Source organism: Spermophilus citellus (genome assembly GCF_964194105.1).
Source record: "Spermophilus citellus genome assembly, contig: SCAFFOLD_433, whole genome shotgun sequence".
Classification (NCBI taxonomy): Eukaryota; Metazoa; Chordata; class Mammalia; order Rodentia; family Sciuridae; genus Spermophilus; species Spermophilus citellus.
This window is the reverse complement of record NW_027672748.1, coordinates 93,696-106,955: the sequence shown is the minus strand read 5'-3', so window position 1 is coordinate 106,955 and position 13,260 is coordinate 93,696. Positions and strand designations below refer to the sequence as shown.

The 13,260-nt window shown below is 38.3% G+C and overlaps 1 protein-coding gene across 1 annotated transcript; it reads right to left on the bottom strand.

Annotated features, from left to right (window-relative positions):
* Positions 1-909: 909 nt before the first annotated feature.
* On the bottom strand, positions 910-7,103 carry LOC308640659 (transport and Golgi organization protein 1 homolog). Its single transcript, XM_081312463.1, has 3 exons — positions 6,972-7,103; positions 3,953-4,086; positions 910-1,190 (listed from the first exon to the last, which is right to left on the bottom strand). Exons 1-3 carry the CDS (start codon positions 7,081-7,083, stop codon positions 1,068-1,070), a joined length of 369 nt encoding a protein of 122 aa, XP_081168589.1. The 5' UTR covers positions 7,084-7,103; the 3' UTR covers positions 910-1,067.
* Positions 7,104-13,260: the final 6,157 nt, after the last annotated feature.

Here is a 13,260-nt window from a genome sequence, read left to right as displayed (position 1 = left end):
AATCTTCCTAATATTCTGTGGGGGTTCCGGGGGTGGGGGAGGCAGTTCAATGTAGTAGGGATGAGTGATTTCCTCTCCCCATCACATGCATTTCTAAGCCATGAGGGATGCATGTAATGGGAAATATAATGAGAAGGCAGAGTTCAAAACAAATGAGTTCTCTGTAATCAGTGAACTGCTGTCACAGCTTAAATCCCAAGAACTCTCTTTACCAACAATGAAGTCCAACAAGCAACAGAAGTGATTTTATGGCCCCTGAGATTATGAAGAAATTTTAGGAACAGCAACAACAAACAGGATGACTTTATCCATTCAGCCCATCTAATCTAAGAACTGTCCTAGCCTAGCAGCTTGCATATTCTACAGCCACTACAAAGAGCTGCCCAAAGATGTTTCAGTGTTGGTGGGCATCAATTACTATACAATTTAAAACTCTAGAAAATAATCAGCTGAAGTGAGAATTCTAGAACACAAAATTATTTCAGTCACAAAATCAATTTAAGTCAGAGCACCATTGAGGAATGTTGTATAAAGGAAGCAGTTGGGGCCTTAAAAGATCTGAGACTGAACATCACCTGAAATGCTCAGGTCCCCTTTTCCAAATCTATAACATGACTATGAGCCCATATATGACTAAGAATAAGAAAACCTTTGTAAGTACATATTTCTAGCCTAGTATAAAAGTTAGAGTTTATTAATTTAACCTAAATATACTTAAAATGTCTAATAACTATCCAATGAGTTTTGCCTGTAAAATGAAATTATTTACCTCTTAAATTTAATAGCCAAGTACAAATATATTAAATTATTTATTTTTCACATATAAAACAGAAAAGAAAAGCCCTATAGTTGAGTAAAGAGCCTTCTACAAGAATATCTATTTCAATATATTAGACAACTCTCAGATTATAATATAATCACCCTTGAATACCTTTCAAACATTTTTTTTACAGGTAGTCTGAATTCAAATGAAAATCTGATACACAAATGTTAGATTGCCCCTCAAACACATTATAAAACTTTCAGAAGCAGTTAACTGAATATAACTGATGGATTTATAAGCCAGTTTACAATTGAGAACAAAAAAGAAATCCATAGCTTACATCTGTTGGAATTTGTAGCTCTTCTTTAGTATATTCACGAACTACCTTGATGCAATCTTTTGGAAAGTATCCAAAACTACGGCCAACCTATAGTGCAAAAGAGACAAATATCAAATAAATTCTGTACAAGGAATATAAATAAGAGATTTCTCAGAAGTGGCAGGAAATATACACATAATAGATAGGTATATGGTATAACCAAGAAAGAAAGTTGCTATAACAATTACACTGAGATTATTATTCCAAATAAAAATTAAGTACAGAACTGTTAAAACAACATTTCCAACTACGGAAGTTTTCTTTTTTACATTTAGCTTAATTCTCAACACAGAGAATATAAAGTTAAGACTTCTGAAGTAAATAAAAGATCTGCATAGGAGATTATTGTATATTATATGGTTAAAACTATGTAAATCAAAGCTGGTTATAAATGCAATTCCAATTAACCTCTAGCAAGAATTTACCTGTACTTTTTGTAGCATTGCTCATAAACCAATATTTATGTCTTTCTTAACCAATACACAACAGTCATAAAAATTAACAAGTAAAAACAATACAACATCTCTAAAATGTATTACCACTATAGCAAATGTATTGATAGCATATGCTTTCCTAGCTTTTTCAAAATCTACTTTTACTAGTATTTGGGGAGAAAATTAAATTACAATATAATGAATATGAAATCACATATCAAGCTTCAGTTTCACCCAAAATAAATCCTCTGCAGAAAAGAACCCCATTTATTTTCAGCACCAACAGCTAAATTATATGAAGTTACATAAAGTGTACAAAAGGCATATAAAGTTCCCCTTGAGAAAGACACTCTTATTACTAACTACTGACTAAAAGGAACAGAAGATTCTTGCCAATAATTAAAGGAAACTGATAGGCAAATCAAATGCCCAAAAGAAAATTTAAAAAGGCATCTTTTATCACTACCTCTAAAATATCCCCATTCATGAATGTTCTTGTTATATCTAGAAACCATCTGAGAGCCAGTATTAGTGGTAGAATACTGCCATGAAGATTAGATAAGACGGAGCAATTAAAAGCTTCATCACTGCAGATAAAGTCTGAGACTCTAGAAAACCAACAACATTGCAGAATGAAAACTAAAAACTCGAAAGGAGAATCATTTTGAAAACTAAAGAGTTTTTAATTTCCTAAATGACATGAGAGGCGAGTCTGAGGGGAAATACACTTTTCCCTTCTGATGAAAATTCTATTAAGGTTAAATTTGGAAAAGGGAAAGAAACCAGAGATGTATGGAGAAAGGAAACACATTTATCCCTTCTTAATCTGTGTCAATTGAGACCATAGATTATATAAAGCTCCATAATTACACACTGGGTGGTATCCCATTCCTTGTGATATGAAAAAAATGATGCAGAATCATGGAGGCTCATGACTGGGAATAATTTTTATATCTAATTTTGCTTCCATACATCATCCCTGCCAAGGTGCTGTTGATTTGATTTGTGGGTGGGGAGCAAAGAACTGCCACAAGAGAACAAATTCTGCATAAGCTACTATCAGAACAAATGTACTTAAGTGCCACTGCCCTGAAAGGAAATATTCAAAAGGAAGATGGATTAGATAGGGGTCCTTTCCTAACTGAGTTTTTCACTTTATAGGGAGGAGCTAAGATAAAACACAACCTGACTTACAAAGAAGACAAATGAATGCCACAGGAGCAATGCAAACAAAGTGCCACCCAAACACTCATCATTCGGCAAAGATCCTTTCTGGTCAGGTGCTGAAAGCAGGGCTCCTCAGGAAGACAGGATGAGTGCTGCCACCCAGAATGGCAAGAGTCCTAGGGATGAGCATAGTTAACAGGCTACAATGTGAGAGGAGAAAATGTAAATCAAGCCCATTTATCCAAAAGCTCAAAGAAGGGGAGAAAGACGACTACTATATGAAAAATGCCACTTAGGTACATAGAAAAACAGTTCCAAGTTTAAAGATTACCAATCCTATTTGGTATACTTGAAAAAAACAATAGATGGTTCTTTATATGGAGTATTGCAACTGGGACTCTGTCTAAATATAAAGTTTGTACCTAGAGGCACCATGTTTCAAGATCATTCCCTAAGAATCAGAAATGGCAACAAAATGAAACTAGTTTTCCCATAGGGATTACTCTTAGTAAACAATCCACATATCACATTTTTTAAAATGAAAAGGACAATACTCATAAGTCTCCCAATGAGGTCCCTCCTAGTGAATCTCCCCATTGAAAATATCAAAGCATGATATAAACAATGTCATGTCTTTCATCAGAAGATCCATACAACTGGCTGGAAGTAGAACCCCTGGGGGAACCTTCAGGCATAGAATATAGGAAAAGCAAGAAATGGATGACCCAGAAGTTGCAAAAAAGAAAAAAAAGGGGAAAAAAAGCACATAATGAACATAAAATTCTGCTTTTTTAGAGTAAAAACAGCACAAATAATTTGGTAAAATACACAAAAAATCGAATTTAAATATGCATGCCTGAGTTACTATCTCAGACTTAATTTACAGGATTAACTCTAATGTCCATGAATCCTTCCCTTTTGAAGCAGCAAAGCTAAGAATTGTCAGGTTTTCACCATGACAACCTCTATGATGTGTAGAGCCTTCTGGAACTTGATGTGAAGGGTAGCAACCACAACCAGTTCAGTTCTGTTTCAGAAAGTCTCCTGACTTTCTATGCTGTGCCAGGCCTAAGGTGTCTTAGGAGCACGGGGCCTGGCAGAGAGGTCAGGTTAACTCTACAAAGACCCCAAGAAATCAGTCATTTAAATCTACACTGCTGAAAAACCCATCAAAAGTAAGAATATAACACCTGTCAAACTTTTACTTACACTTCCGGCCCAAAGTTCTGGTGATACCTCTGCAAGTTTATAGTAGACATATACAGGGTCACCTTTTTTTAAATTTACAAAACGACAATCTTGGCCTCTGAAATCTTCAAGAGCTTCACCACGATACATTAACACTGTATATAAACATTGAAAAAAGAAAAACAAATATTAGGATTTGATTTTTCACAGTCCATATTGACTCATCAGGAAATATGAATCCCACTATGAACAAAAATCAAGTTTTTCCAGTACTCTCTGGAATCACTTTTAATTCACCTGCTCAAAGTATCTAAAATCCTTAAGAGATTTTATTGCTATAAAATACAATATTCCCTGCAATTAGACAAGGGAAAAGGAAGCTTCTCTATTTTTCTCTGTGCTGAGAAATAAAAAGCAAAGTGGCTACCACCAACCATGGCTGGTTTCAGTGAAACTCTTGGTTCTTGCAGGTCTCAATTTTTTTTCTGTTTCATAATCATAAAGGCTTCATTTTGCAAATATGTAAATCCAAGTGTAGACACGGACAGGCTTAAGTATGGCTTCATGCAGAGGTAATAGGGAAGAGGGAAGAATATCCAGGAACCCCCAAGGGGTTAATTAACTTGAACTAACCGCTAAAAGACATTACCTTTAAGTGGCTGCAAGTGCTACCATGCAGCCATAAACACTGTCAATTTCATTTGCAGCAGAGTTACCATCTCGGGGTAAATTACCAGGAAATGTATTTTCTCTGAGCAAATATCGTTGACTATATCCAACATTAAGATTGTTTCAAAACATTCTCATTCTTTTAATATTTATTTTTTAGTTTTTGGAGGACACAACATCTTTGTTTGTATGTGGTGCTGAGGATCAAACCTGGGCCGCACGCATGCCAGGCGAGCGCGCTACCGCTTGAGCCACATCCCCAGCCCCCTCATTCGTATTTTTTTTTTAATAAACAAAATCAAAAGTGGGTATCCTATCTGACAAGGAACAAGTTTAACCGTGAGAAAAGGTCAGGCAATACCTTCATGCTTAAAATGCAGGACTAGAATCACAATTGATCTAGAAACTTGTAGAAGCAACATTTTTCTTTTGGTTGACCAAATACACAGTTTCTGATTTAAGATGAAATGGACAATAGATGTTATGTAAAAATCATAAAGAAGAAATGGAAATAACACTTTTTCTAAAAGCCAATTAGCAGTAAAATACACAAGAATGTGTGTTTTATAAAAATATATGTCTGAGGAACAAACAGATTTGGAGAGGGTAACTTGTTTTTTTGAAGCTAAAATAGGACTATTTTCAGAACTCTCAGCATCCTAATTCATATATAATTAAGAGGCCAAGTTGAAGGTGAGAGACAATTTAAAGTGGGGAATTCTCATCACAAGTGGAAATGGCAATGTTTCTCTTGTTCCCCCTTAGGTCATAGAGGATTTACAAATCAGTAATATATTAGGTGACAACATAATGCATACTATGGAGCACCTATTTAGTTCTTTTTTTTTTTTTTTGGAGCACTTATTTGGAAGGCACACAAGGACACCTGACATACACACCTCACTACTTCCTACAACACAACACAGACCCACCTGTTGTGTTTGGTCACATCTGTTTGGACACAGGCCATTTCTCAAGTTATGTTACCCCACTGAACCTTACCAACACCATGTCTTAGTACTGAGGAAGCATCAGTGATGAGATTGTCCAGGTAGCCCACATAGGATAGCGCTCGACAGCAAAGAATAGCAAAACTGAAAGGAAATATCATGGCAGCTGCTTTGCTTTTCTGAGTGTTTATTTACTCCAGCCTTAGGGTTACCTCTAGGAACTGCTTAACATATATTGGAGACATCTTTTTTCTTTATTGGAGTGGAACAAACAATTCAAATTATAAAATTTGTTTTTGGTAACACCAATTTAGGCATAAAGAGCTCAATGGTAAACTTCTTGGCCTTTTTAGCATGAATATTTTAAAATATGTACTGCTTACAATTTATGGACAACACGGTCATCAAGTTGCAAGGTTACTAGAAACCAAGTGGGAGGCCATAAGAAGTATTCTGGGCCAGTAACTATATAGAGGAAAGAGGTTCCAACAACACTAGCGACTGACTCTAAAACTGAATTGGCTTATAAAAATCTTGGAGTATTTATTATTGTTATTGCAACAAACCTCTTCATCTGAATCTGAATGGCTACATCCTCCCCACCGCCCACCTCCAATCCAGGACTGGGAAGCAATTCTGTCCGCTTCCTGCGCACAGAAGAGGCTGCAGTTCCCAGGTGGCCGGTGCAGATCCTTGGCCTCTTTCAAAAGCAAAAGATTATTGGCCCACCTGCTACCCTACCTCAAATATGAAGGGAGGCTTCTATGCACAGAAATGACAGGATTGAAGCAGAGTCGGCCGAGACCTCGGAACACATTGCGTGCCTGGACTCAGTGCTCTTCCCAAACCTAAACTCTAGTCCCTGTTAAAAGGCAAAACCAGCCCAATCCCTAGTGCAGCAAAAGGACGAAGGGGCCAGTGAGCCTTTCCCAAGGAGCCCCACCATCAACCTGCCGCTGGGATTAAGGCAACCGAGCCCTGGAGAGCATCTGCCCTGATACCACACCGGCCCAGGTCCCTGTGGAGGGGGCAGAAAAGCGCTCTGATACAGCGTGGGGAGCCCCGGGCGCACGGCGCACAACCCCATCACCCACTGAGATCCTAGGCGAATCCTGGAAGGGAAGAAACTGAGAGCTGTCCCTGGGGAATCATGTTTCCCAACCCCGCCTCAGACAGTAGAGAAACATAAAATGCTGGCAACAAGTGGGAGTCGAAGCCCCCCGCAACCTGAGCGGGCTGGCCGGGGCTCCGGCAGAGCCGGAGGGGACACACGCAGGGTCCGAGGCTCTGTCACTCCTGCGCCCCACCCGTCATCCTGCGACCCCCTAGCCCAGCCCGCGGGGCTGGGGACCAGGGGATCGGAGCCCCATGTGGCCCCAAAGAGCCGAGACCCCGGGCCGCCCGCCCGCCTGCGCACTCACTACTGCATTCCTCATCTGCACAGAGTTTGTGCTTCGGGTCCGGTTGGCCCAGCACTCGCCAGGTAGGACAGAGCACGAACAGCCAGAAGAGCAGCCCCCGAGCCACAGCCATGTTGTGGTCACCTCGGGAGCCGGTGAGCGGTAGGCTGCGGCAGGCGGCGCCGGAGGCGGGGCTCAGGGGGCGGGTGGGTAGCGAAGCGCGGAGGGGTGGCGCCCAGGAAGGCTTAAGCCTTTCCCAGGTGACACGTCAGCAGGGATATTTGGGGGTCGATCCACAGACTCTACTGGAGAACGCAAGGAGCCAGAGCTCCATCCTTCTCTAGTGGAGACTTCTCCTCAACTGAAGACCTTCTCCTCTAGTCGCTGCCTTGGCAACTAGGACTCTCCTCGTCCAATCACCTGCCTTTGCTTCTGTGACCTCACAAGCGACCCTCCGTGTGATTCTAGTCGTCACCCACCCATCCCCCCCCATTCCGCCAAAGGGTCCTTTCTGGCTTTCCTCAACATCTCATTTCTGGTCCATCCTGAACTAGCCCACTCCACCATCACTCCCATCCCCCATTCCTGGTCTGGTACCTCCTTTTCTGAACTACCAAATCCCACCCCTGACTTGTCATAGCTAGTCTATGGTTCCAGGCTCCCTCCCCTTCAAACTCCTAAAGGTTCCTTGAAGCCCCACCCCAAGATCCCTCTGATTAGGAAAAGGGAAGGTGAATGGAACTGTGAGTGAGGGTGTAAACTGGAGACAGTGGCCTGCTTCATTTTTTAAGGCGGGGACAGGTGGGGGCAGAGAGATGGACATTAGTCTTTGGGCTAAGATCTTGAGATTCTTATCTTTATCCATAAGGGAAGAAATCATTTAATTCAACAGCATATTTTTAACTTTCATTTTGTGCTACCATTCATGCCAGACGCTGGACAAAGCCCTAGCATGGTGTGGGAGTGGATGAAAATCAAAAGACAAGATATCTGGTGCTGGTCCGAAAAAGTCCACAACTCAGTGGGAACCAACTGACAAAACCTATTGTCAGAGAAGAAAGCTAGTAGCTAACATTTCTTGAACGTTTTCTTTATGTCCAGTTGTTATTCTGAAGGTCTTATACATATCAATTCATTTAATCTTCAGAACAATAGTACCTTACAGTAGTAGTAGGTCCTATTCCAATCCTTATTTTAGAGTAAATTGAGGCAGTCACAGGTCCAGTGAGTAATGGAGCTAAGTTTCAAGCCCAAGGAGTAGACTTCTTTTCATCACAACCTATCAACTAACAAGCAATTGTACTTTCTGACAAGAGGAGCAAAATATGATTTAAATCATAATATAGCTGAATTACTGATATGTACAGTTAAGGGTGGGGGGGAAGGCACAAGCTAGCCAACCCAAGGAAGAGTGTCTGCAATGCTCCCATCCTGGGTGGAGCCATTCTCATTTGTCTGTGACCAAGGGCTTGTTACTATAGTCTCTGCTAAGGTTATTCATCAACCTCCAACAATGAACCCATCAGTTGTTTCCCCAAATTAACTGAATCCCCAAATTAACTGTAATCCACCATGTTCATAATGTTAAATAAAGAAAACGATGGAAAAAAGGTGTGCACAAACATTTGTCTACAGGGGCCATGAGAGGTCCCCGTTGGTCCAGTGTACTTCTGCGCTTTCTGGAGAACCAGTGGATCATACAGAGAAACTGTCTATCTGAGTCATTCTTCATTTCTTTTCTACCATGTATTTATTATGTTATAAAATGTATCTAGTAGGCATCTCTAACAACATGTTGAAAACTGAACTCATTTTTCTCTCAAAATCTGCTCCTTTCAGTCTTCCCTATCTCAGAAATAAGAATGACAATTTAATTCCCATTATCCAGGTGCTCAAAGCCCAAAACTTACAAACCATCTTTGATCTCTTTTCTCTCACATTCCAACTCCAGTCCATTAGACAATATTATGTCTTTATTTTTATAATTTTATTGAGATATAGTTGACCTACAATAAATTACACGTTTAAGGTGTACGATTTGATAAGTTTTGACATGAATATACCCATGAGACTATCACCAAAATCAAAAGAGTATTTCATCCTTCTTTGTAATCCCTCCCCTCTCCTTTTCTGGGCTGTCTCCAAACATCTCCTGTCATTATAGATTGTTTTACATTTTCTAGAATTTGATATAAATTATACAGCATTTTATTTATTTATTTTTCTGACTTCCTTCTTTCCAAATAAGCATTTGAAACATGCCCAGAATCTGACCACTCCTCTGCATCTGCTAAGCCAATATACAGGCCAAACCCACATCATAAGTCACCTGAATGATTCCCATAGCCTTCTTCTGTCCTTGCTTCTGCCCTCATTTTCCCCAATATCTATTGTCCTGATGGCAACTAGAGTGATATTCTTAAATATAAATTTGATTGTGTCTCTCTGCTCAAAATCTTCCTATAACTTCCCATTTCCAAATAAAAGGCAATGACTTTAGCCAGGCCTGGTGGTACTCATCTGTAATCCCAGCAGCTCAGGAGGCTGTCAGGAGGATCCTGAGTTCAAAGCCAGCCTCAGAAATGTAGTGAGTCCCTAAGCAACTCAGTGAGACCCTATCTCTAAATAAAATATTTTAAAAAGGACTGTGGGTGTTGCTCAGTGTTTAAGTGCCCCTGGGGATTCAATCTCTGGTATCAGGAAAAAAAGCCATGACTTTATTATGGACTGCCCTGCCTTATTATGGACTGTTCTTATTCAATGTGACTCCCCTCATCCTTTTCTCCCCATTTCCTAACATTCTTCTCTTGTCTGTTAGTTCCATTTAAATACACCAAGCCCACCCCTGCTTCAGAGCATTTACACTTGCAACTTTGCCTCAACCTTAACTCCCCAAATCATCTGACTCGCTAACTGCCCCCTCACTTTATCATGTCTCTGTAACAGTGGCATTTCATGTGATAAAGGCCTTCCCTGGCCATCCTACATAAAATAGAGCCTCTTGCCATGACTATCAAGCCCATTACCCTGCCTTTCTTTCTCTTCAGACTTGCCTTACCACTTCAGACTTCTCTTACCACTTGCCTTACATTTGTTTATCTACTTGACTGCTCTGACCCAACCTCAAACACAATTTCCAACACGAGCAGGAAATTAGTTGTTTTGTTCACTACTGTTACATCAGTGACTAGGGAAATGCCTAGAATGTATGAGAGAGTTAACAAATGATTTGTTGGATAAACTCATGGTTCCAATAATATTATAAATATACTACACTATTAACCTAAACACATATATTAACTATTAAGCCCCCATATATAAATAGTACTGAGAGGAAATAAGCTATGAGAACAAGGCATTTAAGGTCCACCTCTCAGCAGCATGCATCCTCAACTCCAGGAATGTACCCCTGAATGTGTTTGTTGTTGAATAAAAACATACTTGTGTGGAGAGTAGTTGTTTGGTTACATGATACTGGAATATTTAAGTAGATCTTTTAAAACTAGTTTTAATTTTTTTCTTATTTTTCTTATTATAGAATGTGGTATGTTGTAGAATTTTTCTTATTGTAGAATAAATTAATGATAATTCATTGGTGGAAAAATCAGAATAGCAAAATGATCTAATTGCATATTACCTTCTTGATATTTACTTTGACTCATAATCAGATATACTTTTATATGCTTAGTCAGTGCTTCCAGTTACTGAAGAACTAGCTGCTTAGTTTGTAGAGTTTTCAATATTTTGATTTATCAGTGTTAGTTTTTAAACTTATTGCTTAAAGACATATTAACTAGTCTGGTGGATAATGAGAAGAAAATTTCTCAACTGGCCACAATAAGGTAGTGGTAGTTCTTTCTACCAGGATACATACAATTAGTGGATGAATCGGCATTCACTTTTACTCATAGCATTTAAATATGTGGCATTGATGTTTAACATGATGTTTAATATAACGTTATATTAAAAACCTTCAGAAAAGGAACAGGATAGAATGTGGTGGTGATTGTTGGCCTGGAGACAAATAATCTCAAGTGCATTATTCTTTAATACCTCAAAGGGAATTCTTACGGGGTAAGGGTTGAGTAATTGTTAAAGGTAAATGTGACCAGTTTGGGTGGCAGGGACATAAAATTCTAAGATATGAAGTGTTCCTAATGTCAGAGTACAATCTAAATGAGACAAGAAAAACATATCTGAAACAAATAATTGGCAGCATAACAACATATACCATTGGAAATTTGTGAAGGCACTTGCCTAGGAGCATTCAGTAGGCCTAATGCTGCTGTTACCAGGAAGAACCTCATCTATTGTAAATGATGTACCAGAGAATAGTGTTAAACATTTATGGAAGACTAAATCTCTCCAAGAGGGGCAACAGATTTACCCTCGCATATGAAACATTGGAAAAAAAGTGGACAAAATACAAACAACAGTTCTCAGATATTAGATAATAAGCAGCATAAGAGTGACCTCTAAGATAAAGTTAAGCATGAGAGATGAGTGCTAGGATTATCCCAATTTACTCCCTGGAAAGAATTTTTCAGGCCACATCCAGAGAAGGGAAACTCAAATAGAAAATCTCCTGAGTTGAAGAGATGGATTTTAAAATCTAAAGAGACCGACACAGCTAGAAGTCCCAGAGCAGAATAAAGGAGAGAGTAGAGAACTGCAGAGGGAGAGAGAGTGTGTACATGCACTAGCTCTCTAGACATCTATGGAGGGTTCCCCTGAAGTCTGTGGCTATGTAACAATGGGCACACATGTAAGGCCAGAGAAAGAACTTTCAGAAAGGAACAGAATGGAAGGTGGTGGTGATTGTTGGCATGGAGATCAATTTTTGTAATCACCAGTTAGAATGGAAAATCTATAATAAAAGGGCATCAAGAAACATAGTCAGTAAAAGGGAAAAATTAGCCCAAGATTGAAGGTAACCCCTGTCTAGCAGAATCTTAAAAAGATAAAAATGTTTCCAAGATAGTTCAGAGAAAAAGCTGTACACAGCTCAAGAATATTTAAAAGAATACAAAATATGTTTCCAAGATAGTTCAGCAAAAAAGCTGTACACAGCTCAAGAATATTTAAAAGAATACAAAATATCCAGTATTCAACAAGGTAAATTCACAATGTTTGGAATCCAATAAAAATGTATGAGGCATGCAAAGAGGTAGGAAAATATAACCCATGTTGAAAAGAAAATTAATAGAAATGATCATTAATTGCACTGTGATAGAGTTATTATACAAGGACATTAATACAGTTGTATACCATATGTTCAAGATGCTATGGAAAAGCATAAGCATGTAAAGGAGAAAAAAAGAAGACATAAAAATGTCTGAATTAGATAAAACAGATAGAATTGGATAAAATCAGAAAAAACAATGGCTAAGGTGAAAATTACACTGAATGAGATTAACAGCAGATTCGACATTGAAGAAGTCAATATCAGCAAACTGAATATGCAGTGATAAAGACTCCAAAATCAAACATGGAGAAAGAGACTTAACTGAACAAAGCATCAGTATGCACAGCTTCAAACAGTCCAATATATATGTTATGGTAGTTCCTAAAAGAGGTGGGAAAAACACATTTGAAGAAATAATAAATAAAAATGTTCTATATCTGATGAACACTCAGATTCAAAAATCTCAATGAATAAGAAAAATGATAAAGATGACACAAATATACACTGAATGCTTAAAACCAGTGCTAAGAAAAAAATTGAAAAGCATCTACAGAAAAGAGATACCATTATGTACAAAGGAGTGAAAGTAAAATGTCAAAATTCATTCAAGAACCATGCAAACCAGAAAACAGTACATCAACATTTTCAAGTTCTGAAAGAAAAAAACACTGACATCCTAGAATTGCATTCCAAATGAAAATATATTTCAAAATGATGTAGTCTTTAATGCAAAAGAATTAAGTTAAACCCTACCCCACATAAAAATCACCTCAAAATGGACCACAGACATAAATGTAAGAACTCAAAATGGACAACACATATATATGTAAGAACCAAAACTAAATGTAAGAAAGGTAAATATTGGAGTAGACAATGACTTTGTAGTTAAGACACCAAAGGCCCAAGCACCAAAAGAAAAAAATAATAAAGTAATGAACTTCATAAAATTTAAAACTTTTAAAGGCTACCATCGAAGAAAGTGAAAACACAATCATAGAAGAAAATATTTACAATTCATGTAGTTAGAATATAACTACCTAGAATATACAAGCAATTCTTATTGTTCAATATGAAAAGACAAATGGCAAGAAATTAGAATAGACATTTCTCCAAAGAAAATATGCA